The sequence below is a fragment of the Pezoporus flaviventris genome, unplaced genomic scaffold (assembly GCF_033815535.1).
Source record: "Pezoporus flaviventris isolate CSIRO_AGI_PZ_B2104156 unplaced genomic scaffold, CSIRO_AGI_Pfla_v1 ptg000066l, whole genome shotgun sequence".
NCBI classification, from domain to species: domain Eukaryota; kingdom Metazoa; phylum Chordata; class Aves; order Psittaciformes; family Psittacidae; genus Pezoporus; species Pezoporus flaviventris.
The window spans coordinates 4,423,173-4,438,248 of NW_026892614.1; the positions used below are offsets into that span (position 1 = coordinate 4,423,173).

Consider the following 15,076-nt stretch of genomic DNA (forward strand, 5'->3'; position numbering starts at 1 on the left):
AGTTATTAAAACGTGCAATAACACACAGGAGAAAAAGTTACATTAATAGTTCAGCTTTTTTATTTGCTTTTTTCTTTCAGTATTCCTGAATCTTACGCAGTACAATTATTTATAAACCTTAAATATCAACTAATTCTTTACAAAGCTTTGTGTTTTGGCATAAATGCTAGGAGTCCGAGGTTTCAGATGTATTTAGAATCAGACTCTGAAATCCAGACTTATAATGTATTTTTATGGACATAAATACTTAATCCCTAAATATTTATGATGGCTCAAAACTAAGAAAAATTATACTAGGACAAGTGACTGAGCTGTTAAAAGAACAGAAAAGCTTCTAAAGACATTTTAACAATGAAAATAATGAAGTTAATTCTAGTTTGGTTGCAGAGCAGAAAATCAAGTTCCAAATAGAGGTGCAGTGGTTGTAAGTAAAAGATAATCAATGGATTAAAAAAAAAAAAAAAAGTTATCAAAGTACTGTATTAAAAAGAGGAAGCTTGAGGGCAGAGGGATACCTGTGACACATAGCTAGGACTACCGAAATAAAAAACCAAAATCAACTCAAAGGCAGCAAGAACGAAGGAAGTCCCAGCAAAGCTATCTATAAATTACTAGACGGACACCGCAACACCCTCAGAGGGAGCAAACACAGAGATATTTGCTGAAAAAGCATCATGACGTGTTTGTCTATTATGAGGAAGACAAAGTGCTCTCCAGTCGGTAACAGAGGTGGTGGTTATCTAGTTAGAGTAGGTTTCTTGTCACAAATCCTACATACACAGAATAAGTGCTCCCAGCTCAACAGGCCTGCATATCTTGCACTCAAGTTCTCCAAACAGGTTTAGATAATACCAAATGCCGTAAGAATATAATTACCATACATGCCAACACTGGATGGGAAAGTACCCTGCACAGTAACAATAAGCCCTTTAATTATTAATCTTAAACCACAAGAAGAAGAGAATAAATTTGCAGTAAGGAAGAAATGAATTACAGTACAATTCTGTAGGGATAAAAAAAAAAGGCAACCTAGAGATGTTGGGTTTTGTTTTGTTGTTTTTTTTTTAAAAAGAAATTGCAGTTTGACCAGCAAAATAGAGGCAAAACCAATATGACATGTATACGGCACACTAACAGACTTCAAGGGCAATTAACCTTTCAGTTTGAGTTACATTTTAACTAGGAAAAAGAGTGTATTATTAAACAAAACTGAAACAGTTTAATAAACACTTCTTCAAACAGCAGTTACCAAAATAGAACAGTTTAGCAAATGAGTGTTTCCACTGCGAATCTGCAAACAAATTCTAGTTGCTAACATGCAATGTTTTCATCCATGCTAAAAAGCAATCTAAAATTTCCACTGCTAAAAAGTCTTGGTAGGTAAATGATTATCACAGTGCCCTTCAGAGACATGAGATTTTTACAGTAAGCTTGACTTCACCTATTGGACTTAACAGGTAAATCTGATTTAGCAACTGCTCATAGGAGGACTGTGTAAAAAACATGACATCATCATGCAAGAAGGAAATGTGCCAATATAAATTCTTCCAGTAAAGTTCAACAAGATATTGGTGGGAGTTCATCTGAAATGTGAGAACCATCCCATCAGTTTAGCGCCTCTGAGAGGTTAAGCATTCCCACCAGAGCTGCATTCAAGTGCAGCACAACTAAATGGTACACAGAGGAATTCAGCTGGGTGACAGCCAGAGCTGTTTCCACTGTCCCTGTGTGACATGGAAATGGGAGGTGTGGTGTTTTAGGGTCCTCTGCAAAGTAGCAGTTACCTGGACCAGAGTTATACTCCCCTCCCACCTGCCTCCTTCCCTCAAAATGTCTCATGTTCATTTTGAAAAAGATCTATCAATCCTGCATGGACAGCCTGGCTCTCACACTTAAGAGAGAAGTAACAATACCAGTTGCAAAAGGCTGAAGCAGAACCAGCAGCCCTATCTGAAAGAAGATACAACTGACCACTGGGATAAGGTATAAAAGCATTATCTTCTCTACCCTCTTAAATATCGCCAATTACAGACAGGAGGCATTTTTCTGAAATGTGAACCTCTAGCACAGAAATAATTACATACAAGAATTACTTTTATTTGGTTTGGTTTGAAGAAAATCTGTGCCTCTACAAGAACAATTTACCTGTATACTGACATACTCAAGAGTTACTCCCATTTCAGAGATGTAAAATCTACATTTAAGATGAGGAATTAACCAGACTTCATGCTCTCTAGAACAGAATCAAACTGTACATAAATTCAATGGAATTTACCTATTACTATTTTGAAACTTAGATTCTAACGTTCTAGAATATAATCCAAACACATTTGTAAGGAAAAAAACATCAAGAATTTATTTTAGATAAAAGTCTTACCTTTGGTGCATGCACATAATCTGTCTGTGCCTGAACAGTATATCACAGAGACAAACATATCCGGTTCCTCAGTGCCCTCTTTTTTGGGTGGCTCCACTTTGGCCAGAATTTCAAAGTTCGTAAGATCTAGTATTTTTACATATCCTCCCTGAGTAGTTATTACCAGGTGCCCAAGAGCAGAGATCTCTGATCTTCTCTCTCTCCCACTGCCATTTTTAGAAGTTAATTGTATTTCCTCTACAGGCTCCTCACAGTCATCTTCTCGATTATCCAATATATCTGGTGGGAGCAAAATCATTGAGGTAATTGTGTCTTGGGGGTCTTTGATATGCTGGATTTTTACTGGCTCCTCCTCTAGAGTAACTATTCTAGTGGCATAATTCATCTTATAAAGCACTAGGTATCCACCACTAACACTTCTCTGTTCAGGCTGAATTATTAAAGGAGTTGGTACATCTGCTGGTGACTCATGTTGGATTACATCAACACTCGTGCCATTCACTACAGCAAGACTTGATTCTAGTTCCCCTTTCCTTCTATTACATAGTGCCGAGTTTAATTTATTTAAATTGTTCAAGGCCTCTACTTGATTTATTGCACTCAGAGATTCAACAGGACAAGTCCGCAGTCCTACTAACAGATGAACTCCATCTGCACAAGGCGTGATTGAATCTACACACAGGTTCTCCTCCTCTGCAAACTTTGGCAGACGCAGGCATTGAACCAAAGTCCCAGGCTTGGGAACCATAGAGCTCCACTTGTCCGAGTCTGGAGAAGCTAGGTTGGCTGCAGCATCTGCAAACTGCTGAATGTAAGTCACAGGGGGATCCTGTAATAGCAACTGCTCCTGACTGTCCAGCTCCATTTCAATGATCTGTGGAACTGTGAAACCATCATCATGTATACTTTTACTCATAATATTGTTCATCTGTGAAAAGAGTTTTCCTGCTTTTTCATCAGATTCCTTAATGCTGTATAGCAGCAATACAGGTAAAGTCCTCCTTACCAGAGGGGAATTCAGTTCGGAATTAGTGCAGGATTCATTGTCAGTTGATCCCTGTTCTGAGACACTCTCACCTCGAGTCCTACTTAAGCCATCCAGTGACCTCTGAGAGTTACTGCTAACAGGAGAGGTAGCAGGTGATTTGTATGTTAACAGACCTCCAGCTAATAAACAAGGAAAGGGAATGTTGTGTTGTTCTAGATGTTTTTCCTTCATCTTTTCACTCTTACAGTTGGCCAAACAGGGATTTGCCCCAAGTTCTTCTAGATCCTTAACCGTGTCTTCCAGAACATTTGCAACAATTTCCCACTGAAGCTTTTCAGGTTGTTGAAGGATGCTGAGAGCTGTTATATCAAGGCTGACTTCCATAGTTTCTTTTTGTGATGTATGCCCTTAAAACAAAAAGGTTTAACATATTTTAACAACAACAACAAAAAAACTCACCTTGCATATAATACTGTTTGATGAAAAAAAGCCCTTTTTACATCTCAAGTCAATTTCACTGCGTGTGTACATGCAGGTATTCTTTTCCCTCCACCCACTTGCTGATTCCTACTCAGAGATGTAAACTCGATTATGCGAAATAAGAAGTAATCCTCCCTCCCCTCAAAATTTCTGATTCAGCCTCTAGGAAAATAAGACAAGAACAACATGCATAGCACTGTTCTGCTTCCAGATGAAACCTTTATTCAGGAAGAGAAATACTCCAACAAAGTGCATACACAGAGGGAAACAACCAAAGTACTCTCTTGAGGCAGAAGTTGCTCCTCAGAGAGAGGAACTCTTTCTGGCATTCCCCTAAATTTAAAGGGGTTGCTACAGCTGTAATTTTTCCTATTCTAAGTAGCTTCTTTTAACTTGGTTTGTGTGTTTTATTGACAGTAAGATAAGCACTGCTTATTATCAAACAAGGCATTTTATTAACTATCAAAGTAGGGATTTTCCTTGTCTCCTGTGTGTAATCTCTCCAACACAGAATGACTTAAATATTGGCATTGCTTTCAAGGTCAATCTTTTTCCTTTTTTCTAATACAGTGAATATACTATCACTGATTTTGATAGGGCTTTTTTAAACGCTGAGAAGAAAAACTTCCCTCCTGACCTTCAAACTATGAATCAGACATAACCTACCTGTCACAGATTCTGATCTGGAATGCTCTTCGCTGTCTGAATCCTCCAGCAGGTCATCACTGAAAGAAAGTGCATGAATGACACCATGTACACTGTTGCTGCATTCTTATTTTTAATTAAATAAAAATAAAAAAGTAACATGTATTATAACTTGGCATTTCTTTTAGTCAGCATTGCAAGCACTGTACATCCACTGATAACTTGGTCATTGACACTAACAGTATAAAGACTTTTTTATTCCACCATCAAACCAGTAAGCCAGCTTTCCATTTGCCTCATCCTAATACTGTATTCCCAAAAATTCAGATACAAATGGAATTAGAATGAAAGCCTGTTCTCAGGAATCTTTCCAAGAATAACAAAGCCAAAAAACCAAAACCTCTGAAAACTGATGACACCTTCTTCAGAGTTCCTCAACATAGTCTCTGAAAAGTGGAGCTGCCAGCATGGTCTTTAATTCTACCAAGGTGATTCTGTAGCTAGTACAGAAGTGTGGATGAAAAGTGTCTTGCTTTTAAGAATACTACCAGATGAATCATTTTTTTCAGAACAGCAGATTCTGTTCAAGATACCTCTTCAAGAGAAACAAGCCCTGCATAGTTTTAAGAATATACGAAGATTTCACACAGCTGGCTTTTCCAATGTAAAAAACAATTTCCTATTACAGGCTCTTTACACATAGGAAGAACTTTGCACCTTCAGGCATAACTACTCACTGGAGTACTACGCTGGATTCCCAAAAGTCAACAACTTCCTCCTCACACTGAAAAAATAGATATTTTTTAGCTCAAAACTAATTAACCTTCACTTCATGACAAGGCAGCAACAGTTCAATACTTCGATTTTCACTCGCCTTCCCCTTGAGTGGGAAGGCGATAGTAAATTTCATACTGGCTAAGTGAAGTGAAAGATGCTTAGTTCTGAGCAATATGACTATACTGTCTGTACTATTCTTTAACCAGCTCTTAAAAATGTCTTAATTTTTTAACTGTCAAGGAGTTTAGAGCCCTAAAAGTCTAGGCCTCTAGCTGTTAGGCCCCCAACATTCTAATGTTGCCTGCATTTCTACATACCCTTTCAGAAGGATAAGCTTCATATTTGCTCTGCAGTACTGTAGGAATCACATCAAGCTTAAACCCAAAGATTTACTTTCCTATGCACACAGAATACCATTACTTTCCATGATGCTGAAGAAACATTCAGAAAACTAGCAAGACTTCTCAAACACCTTTTGTCTTGAGTTTTACAGAAAACATTCACCCTTTTGTTTGAGCTTTGGTAATAGGAGAAAGGAGTTTCCAGTAACAGACTGTAAGAAGCATAAATGAAAGAATACTGCTTTTTTTCACATGACACTTTCTAAACACCAGCATACCCTTCTAGCTTACCTAAAAGCTTGCAACAGGACTGTCTAATTGTTTAAAGCCCGTATGCATGTGTTAAATGCAAAAAATGAAAGCAATTCCTAGCACATCCACATAATTAATTTTCAGAATGACATAACCAGACATTATGGAGAAGAAAGCAGAGAATAACATGTTCCAGAAATTCATGGGTAGCCTTTACTTTCAAAACCCAAAATGCGTAATCCATAAGTAAAATCAAAAGCTGTTCCAAAACTTACATTCCTTTCTCTTTTTTTTCTCTGCCTATGGAACATCAGCACAGGCAGCAATGAGATTTGGTATCTCTGTTAGTGATGTATGAAAACTGAAACAGCAGGAATAAAATGGAACTGACTTTAAAGATAGAAATTCAGATGACTGGTGTTTAATTGTTGAATTGTGCACATCTACACAGTGGTTAAAAGAAAATTATCTCCAAGAAAATAAAACAATCTTACTAATCTTATGTTTCACAAAGCATGACTCAACTGAACAGCATTTACCGCTTACACAGCAACATTTCATATATCTCGTTTTGTAGATCAGCATACCTGTCTCCTTCTAATTTTGGTATATCTGAGCAACTAGATGAATCTTCTAGCCATGCTAGTGTTGGTCTCCTTGAGTCAACCCCTGAGCTCTGTTCGCCTGATAACATAAGTTGCTGCACAATAGCTGGATCATATGCATTGATCTCAAATTTTAAGTGGACCTGAGAAATAACAACAACAAAAAAAAACAGAAGAGGTCTTTGATTTGAATCAAGATATGCTTAGTCAGTAATTAGTTAATAAAAACTGGTTTATATTGTGTACCTTCATAAGTTTGGAAACATCCCATATACAGATCTTTCCTCGTTTTGTTGCAGCAGCTAGAAAATGAGGGCAACTTCCAGATCCGAAACAGGCTATTCTGTCAGTGCCATCTGTGCAGGGAAATTGTGCTGGACTTGTTGCCAGTGTGACTGAAAGAGGTACATTTTGAGTGTGCTCACCCTTGACAAATGGGCAGTTTGGGGAATGTCTCTCGTGTTCAGACCTTTAATGTTAAAAACAAACAGCAAACACTGACTTCTTACTGTGAAAAACACACACGTCATACATAAACTCAGCCCTTGAAGTGAAGCTGAAACTGAACTGTTTGAACCATTCTGCAGTCAACCATACAAGAGAGTTCTGAAGCTACTAACACAGCTTTTCCTCCTGTTTCTCAATAGCATGACTGTATTAAAGCCTTTGATCGCTTAATGGATATTGATATTCAAATGGGATTAGTCTACACACAGTGCTCTTACTACATTTAGTCCACTTTAAAATATAACTGTTCTGTAGGCAGGAGCCCCTCATGTCCTCGTGAAAAAAAGCCCGGATTAAATTCTACAGAACATATATTAGAATTCCAATGTTATGAGATACCATCCCTGGAAACATTCAAGGCTAGATTACACAGGGCTCTGAACAACCTGGTCTAGCTGAAGATGACCCTGCTCATTGCAGGGGGTTGGACTAGATAACCTTTAAAGGTCTCTTCCAACCCAAACCATTCTGTGAGTCTATGATATTATATGATTATATTACCTTAGTAAGATACAGCAAATGTCCTGTCTTTAGTTCTACACTCACAAAAATCAAAACTGAAAACAGCCCTGAATGACAAACTGACCAAGAAACATGAAAAAAAACTTCTCATCTCAATATATACCTAAGGCAGAGACATGGCAAAGCAATTACAGTACTACAAAGTGTCTGGAAACTAATGAGGGAAAGGAGGAGACAAGACTAAGAATATTACAAAGGAAAGTTTCCAGCAAGTCAAGAATAAGACACATTCAAATAACGATTATAAATTACCAGATAATAAAGACAAAAAGTATATTAAGAACCCTGATAAAATCACTATAAGGCACTGCATTTCACTGCATATCATTGCATGGTGATAACCATGCACAATTTTAGCTGATTCATGGAACTAAAAATGGATCTTGCAAATTCACATAAAAAGCAAATATGCACTGCATGGCAACTGAAGTTTAAGAACGTAAAGATGTATTCTAGTCACAACGATACAAAAGATTTAGTTTAGATCCCTGTAAAGAAGTGTTGTCTGCCATGGAAGATCTTGAACATCTTTGCCATGGAACAATTAGAAATGAAATAGCAAATCAGAATCAAGAAATAAAACTAACTACAATGGACTTGATTTAGTATTATACGAAAGTTAGACATAGTAAAGGGAATTATTTTCTGATTTGTCCCATGGAATCATTATGGAAATCCATTTTTGTCAGTGATGCTCCCGAAACTCAGCAGAATTTCCATCAAGATAATGGTGATCTTTGTCCTCCAAACATTTCTAACCACTCCATCACAAAATTAAGTCTGCTCCAAACATCATGAAACTTACCAAGGTTCATCTGTAGGCTCCCAACACACCAAACATACACTACAGGTAAAACACATGGCTCTGTCATCTCCTGATGAAGCAGGCTATAAAATACAAAGAAACACATGAAATGTATACAGGTATATATTACAAAACACTTGAACCAGGTGATCAAGTCACCTTCTAGTGGCATAGCAAAGCACCAGATCAAAAGTGTACAAGGTCACAAATGAGCAACTATAAAGTGGCAGTATTTAACTTTTAAAAATATATAAATAAATAAACCACATTACTACAGAAGAGACTCAGAACCAACACATGTACAAGCCGCTTGCTAAAACCACACAGAACAGAACAAAACTCATCATCACCGGTAAGACTTTCTTTAATTTGGAAAAATTTCACAGGGTTCAAAAAATTTAGAACCTCTGAAGAGCCACTGCATGCTTGGATAAACACAGGTTAAACAAGTATTTCTTACTATGCCCTCAATCTGCTGAAATATAAAGCATTCTATATCACTTCTCTGCAAACGACAGTTGCTGCTTGCTGAAGTGACACAGAAAAAGAATAGAAATTTCAGTTTTCTTAAAATCTAGCATTTTCCTGATCACATTTCAAGTAACAGATATCCTTGGGAATATGCAGATGCAATTCTAACATAGAAGTTCCCTGCATTTTTGCTCCCAAACAAGCTTAAGGAATTCTCCAAAACTTTCTCCACTTGCACTTATGAGGATTTGCAGTTGACATAATGAGGCAGACAATGTCAGCCATCATTATTTAAATCCATAAGATAAATAAATCTTTATAGTAGAAATAATGTCAAAGAATAAAAAATAAGCAAAAGTAGTGGAATGAAATGTTGAAGTTGTATTTATTCACTAAGTTTAATGATTCAGTAATGTGATCTAGGACTGTTGTTTACTACAATACAGTGTAAGCCCCACTAAGAAAGTATGGTTAAAGAATTCTGATGCCAAGCTTATCACTTTTTTGCTTTACTTATAATTCCTATAAAAGATAAAGATATTTACTCAATAGTCTAACAAGGAGAGAGACTCTATGTAACAGCCAACTTGATTGTTATTACTGTTCACACAGATCAATTTAATACTTAGAAGTGTTTCATATGCTGAAGTTCCGAACAATATTTTCTGTGATTTGTAAAAAGGAAGCAACCTCTAGCCATGGAAAATACATGAAACTTTTTCACCTGCTCCCCAAACCCTCATCTAGAAAACAAATACTACTAACAATTGAACTTTTTTACCTGGTGATAGAACCCAGCTTGAGCCATAGGATCTGGCTGTGCCCACCTATAACCCACATGAGGCCATGAAGTGAATGTCTCTCGTCTGTTAGCTTCACTATACATCAAAGACCTACAAAGGTAAAAAATGCTCCATAATCTAAAACTGCCACTTAGGAGAAGAAAAAAAGTAAACTACTTAGCATATATTTTCATCGTTTTACTACTCATTAGAAATACCACAGACTGTTAATGATGACAACTTTAAGTACAAGTTATAACTACTACACAAATGTTACAAAGTTCTTTCACTGAGGTGCCTAAAGTACATTCTCCACAAAAGACCAAAAGCAATGCAACAACTTACAGGTCTTAAATTCAAAATTAATACAATAAGCTTCTAGGTAGCCTGTTTGGTCTAACTGCAGAGAAGCATCAGATATACGAATCTACTCTGCGTTTACTGAAGATGAAGAATCTATCCCAATACAACTGCTAGAGAGATGTTGGTTTGTTTCTTTTTTAATATGACAACTATTGTAAAAATTTGGCATTATTAGTTGAACAGATACGAATATGCATATTTGAAAACACTCCAAAGTGATATTTTAGGCTTAAATACATGGCACCAACCCCACAAAATTTGTCAACCACTGACAGTATAATACTTAGAAATTATAAGCAACTACATCACAAGATATGAATTCCTCTGCAGCTCAACATCTACAGAGAAAAGAAGCGCCTCTTTTGCACCTTTACTCAAAGCATGTCCCTCATCTGAAATAGTACATAAGAAACAAGTATCAGCTTTTCCTTCTTCACGGAAGTTTTTTCTCCAGTATCATCCCAAGAACTAGAGCTGCTAGACAGAAAAGTTCCTCACTTCTTGTTTCTGACACTTAGTTTCAGGAGATTTTTTTTTTCTGTCTTATAAGAGAATGGATATATTAAACATTTCCTACCAAGGAAGTAAACTAGTCCTGCAACATCCCCCTAAGGGCTGTGCTGACTTGGCATTATACCATTTTGGAAATCTTTAATCAAAAAAGGAAATCTTTAATCAAAAAGTTTTGGAAAGCTTTAATCAAAAATACAATACAGCAAGGTACAGACAGACTGGGCGAGCAGAAATATGAGACGAAATTAAATTGTATCAATTTTTTTGAGCGGTAAGAAATGATAATAAGCTTACAAAATCATATTTCTATAGAAATGTACTAGTTGGAATTACAGACTGAGAAGATTTATCAGTATTCTAATTAGTCTCTGCTTATGTAGATTAAAATAACGTGTTACTCACTTGTGTGCACATTATTATTTGGATCAGAAAGAGATGAAGCAACAGTCTGAGGCAAAATTTTCTGACCCCAAGCACACAGCAGCTGACTAGAGAGTTCACATGCTGCAAAGGTAATAACTTCCTAAACTTCTAAACCACAAAACATAGGCATAACCCTTTTTATATGAAGGAACTGATTTCATTTTGCAGCATAGTATGTAGGCTTTATCTTTGGTAGACAAATGAGTGCTGTCTTTGCATTCAAAGAAGCATACATATGCTCTTAAAGCTATGCAGTTTCTGAACATGTCAACACTGCCATGTCAGTAAGGTCTAAAGCTCTAACGTAATTAACTAGTTATACACACTGCAGATAAAGCCCATAATCAAACATGTTGAAAAGTAAAGCCTCAGTGAACATATCACATTAACGCGTTACAATACCACCTAGGGATCTGTATTTAGGGCTGCAATTGTTACCTTTTTGAAAGCATGTGTTGAGATTAAGAGAAAAGTGAACTCAATTAGCCTGGCAACGAAGTTAGAAACCAAACGAAGTCTTGTGGCACCCACAAAGGTTTCTTTAAGTTTAGTGATATGTTCAGTGCAATGTGCATTACACGGTTAATTAGTGGTACGTGCAAGAGCAAGAAAATACAGAACAGGACTAATTCCTCTGGCAAATAACATCATCTCTAAGAGCTTACTCTGCTATAACTGAGGGGTTAAATTCCTCACTTATTTTGTCATAATATACCTGTCCACAGATCGACCGGGTCCCACACCAAGTTCTGGTCGAGCACTGGGTAAGAGGTAAGATAACCTATCCATCACAGAGGATGCTACAGGTAAGGCAGCAATATTTTGATTTATCTTCTTGAGTTCATTTACAATGGCACTGGCGACAGACTTTAAAACATGATGAGGAAGGTGGAAAGTAACTGTTGCCCACTAAAACAAGAATAAAAAGCACCTAGTTTATATTTTAACATTTTAACACCTAAAAACCAAACAGATCACAAAAGTGTCAAAACCAAAAACATACGCACATTTTGAACCTTCTCTTGATTTAAGACATAATGCAAGAACAGATACACAAAAGGTACAAGAAAATAATGCAAGTAAAGTCAGTAACTCCAGATTTTAAACTCAGTCCAGTTTATTATTTGGATTTATCATCAAGAAATTAACCTTGTTTGTTCCCTTAACAAGTGAAAGGAACACATAATACATTCTATCCTCTTTAAAAAAAATCCACCACACTAAGTCAAGCATTTTGTATGCTTCAATGACAGCCAAACAAATTAGACTTGGAAATCCATGCTAGACAGTACAGAGACAAATTCTTACCTTTGCAACTTTATGATTTGCTGCTGTTTCATGTGAGGTATTTTTTAAACCATCCTTCAGTTGTGTAATGAATAAGTCATATCCCTCTGTACTAGAAACATCTACTTTTTCTATGCAAGCAGATAACAGCTGCTGAGCCTAAAATGCAGATGTGCAAGAAAAGTTAGCATCCACACTGAATAACTACAGACAAGAATTACACCTGTTTCATTACACTGAGAAATGTAATTTGGCATATCCTACTTTACCATATATTATATCAGAGTAATTCGCATAAAAGACCCCGAGTTGAATAAGCAGTTCCAAATTTTACTTTGTAGGCCAACTAACAGATAAACTTCAGCAACAGTGACAGTAATTACAACAAGCTCCCTCAAGGGCAGTATTGCCAAACGTTAAACTTGTCAGTCATATAAACAATTAAAACACAACATATATTAAAGCCAAGCAAAAAAAGTGACATCAATTGCCCAATGCTTTCCCTTCAAAAGGATTAATTCAGCTTTAGAGACAAACAGTGAGAGCAAGAACAAAGCCTCGATATTTCTGAGTAGCTTTGGATCTTAAAAATAGTAAATGATAATGAAAAAACAACACTACAACAAAATTAGAGATAAATTACTTACAGTGCTAGCATAATGAAGCTGAAAAGTTAGACAAGAAAAAATGGGCTAGTTCAGGATCTTGAAATTCTTAAAACTCACAAATAAGGCATCTAGGCAAGAACATATATAGACTTATTTTCTTCTAAGTCTGATCTGTTTCTAGCTTGTCTGCTAACTTCATGTTGCCAGGTAAGATTTAAAGGTACACTTTATGTGCAAAGCATAGAGCATTCTGTACCTGTTGTTAGGTGGGCTAACATCTGAAAAATGTTACATGAAATCTTTCAAGTTACAAACACCGGGAAGTATTTCCCAAGAGCAATGGCCACTTGGTTACATCCTTGTCCTTGGGGAGTTCAGGGGAAGACAAACAGAAATAAGATCAACCAGTCCCCTAGCTAAGGCTGTATTAACTTCTCAGATTTCAATATAAAGACAATTACAATTTTTGTGACATCTCATACTTCTCAAGTCTCTTGCAGATGACAGAAGAAAGATAGTTTGTGGAAGTTCATAAATTTACAGTGTCCTATGGGGAAGTAAAAACAGCATCGTAACTTATTAATGCGGCCAATTCAAAATGCATGAAGATGCACTGCATTACCAGCAGCTCAATCATACAAAAAGACTACTTAAGTGCAAAAATTTGCAGAAAAGTTGTAGAGACTAACAAAATATAAAAGGTGGACTGAGGCATTTCTGTAATACTTGCTTTGTATTTGCTAAAATTTTCTGAGGTCTGGCTACCTCCTGTTTAAAATTAAAAGTAAGAACTGAAGACTGCAAATGTTCTTCCTCCCACCTCAATGATTTGGCCATGAACTCCCCAAATCTGTCCCTACTGAACTACAATATTTTCCCTCCCCATGCCCCTCTCCCCTGGAAGGACCTTTTCAGAGAAGTGCTCTATTTTAACCTTGAGATAATGGTCTGTAAACTCTTTAGAACCTAAGAATCTTTAGCTAAAACTGACACAAACTTACATGTTAGACTGCAAATCAGTGACAGCAAAACTTCTGAAAGGAAACGCTGACTTCTCTCAGTCCCTTCACACTTGGCCATACACACCAAGATTTAGCAGTTACCCGCGAAGGGTGTAAAAATGATGCCAGTGGCAGAGAGCTTGAGGAACCTGGAAAGCTCTCTTCAGAGACCTCTATGAAGCAACACTTTATTGCTGTTACTCCTACTCAAGACAAGTAGTTAAAAACCTCATATATGACACAAATTCTGGGTTCATAATAAGCACCTACTATCCAATATTCCCAGAGCACATAAACACTTTAAACCGACACCAAAGGTAAACCAACGCAACAAAATCCAAAGCATTACACTCCAAGCAAAAACATGCACACTGGACTCTCTTAAGCGATGGCAAATGCTTGCTTATGTTGTCTCAAATCAGAAGCAATTACGTTACAGCTGCAATAGTCCAAACATGAAAGGGAGGCCAGGTTTGCAGAGACAAAAAGTTTTCAATTAGGCCAGCTGACCCAGCTAGAAAAATTAGATTCCAGCATTAATTCTTCACTTGTAGCAACATCATCGTATTACCTGATTTATCCCCGCCCCGAAAGCCTAAAACAATCAAACACCTCAAGGATGCCTAGCAGCCTGGACTGACTTTGTAAGTGCACATAGATTCCATACATAGCTCTGGAAATGAGTCTTGATTTCTGGTCACTAAAAAGTTCTTTCATCTGAAATAATGTACTCGTGATTCTAGCAAGCTCTCATTTGTCAGGGATACGGATAACTGCAAAAAGCTATTGCCCTGTGACAGGTAATAACAAAGAAACTTTTCCATTACATGCTGTTAATATCACACAAGAAACCCAGGGTCAAATGTCTGGTTTCAGTATTTCTGACAGCATTATTTACATACTCCTTTTCCCCCCTTTCCCCACACATCTTACCTCTGTAACTGGCAATTCAAGCTGAACCACATCATCTTGTTTTGAAACAGGCGTTTGCAGAGCTGTGTCTAACAGTAAGATGCCATTGAGATCTTTCCTACATCCTACTGCATAATCATCCACAAAGATCACTTTATCCACAGCAGAAATATACTGACATTTCACCCGTCCACCTGGTTTAGCTACAAAGGGAAAGGCAAAAAGCAAAATCTGATTAGAATACAGCTTTTAAAAAAGACCTTTAACATCTGTTCCAGAAATTAATGTAATATTTCAACAAAGTCTTTTACTTGAGTGATCAAAACCCAGCATTTTAGGTACTACACCTTTCACCTAACTTTGTATTTCCTACATTAAAAAACAAACATCCAAAATTTACACATCCCATCAATAGCT

The 15,076-nt window shown here is 36.9% G+C and overlaps 1 protein-coding gene across 7 annotated transcripts in view; it reads right to left on the minus strand.

Annotated features, from left to right (window-relative positions):
• BIRC6 (baculoviral IAP repeat containing 6) overlaps nt 1-15,076 on the minus strand; it is a 172,296-nt gene that overhangs the window by 142,486 nt on the left and 14,734 nt on the right. For all 7 annotated transcript variants that reach the window (XM_061471032.1, XM_061471035.1, XM_061471034.1 and 4 more), the window contains exons 2-10: nt 14,681-14,862; nt 12,160-12,297; nt 11,567-11,760; nt 9,552-9,663; nt 8,300-8,382; nt 6,712-6,934; nt 6,448-6,608; nt 4,512-4,570; nt 2,378-3,772 (exon numbers count right to left, since the gene is read on the minus strand). In XM_061471032.1, the coding sequence (XP_061327016.1) occupies nt 2,378-3,772; nt 4,512-4,570; nt 6,448-6,608; nt 6,712-6,934; nt 8,300-8,382; nt 9,552-9,663; nt 11,567-11,760; nt 12,160-12,297; nt 14,681-14,862 (2,547 nt within the window). The remainder of the gene's footprint in view (nt 1-2,377; nt 3,773-4,511; nt 4,571-6,447; nt 6,609-6,711; nt 6,935-8,299; nt 8,383-9,551; nt 9,664-11,566; nt 11,761-12,159; nt 12,298-14,680; nt 14,863-15,076) is intronic.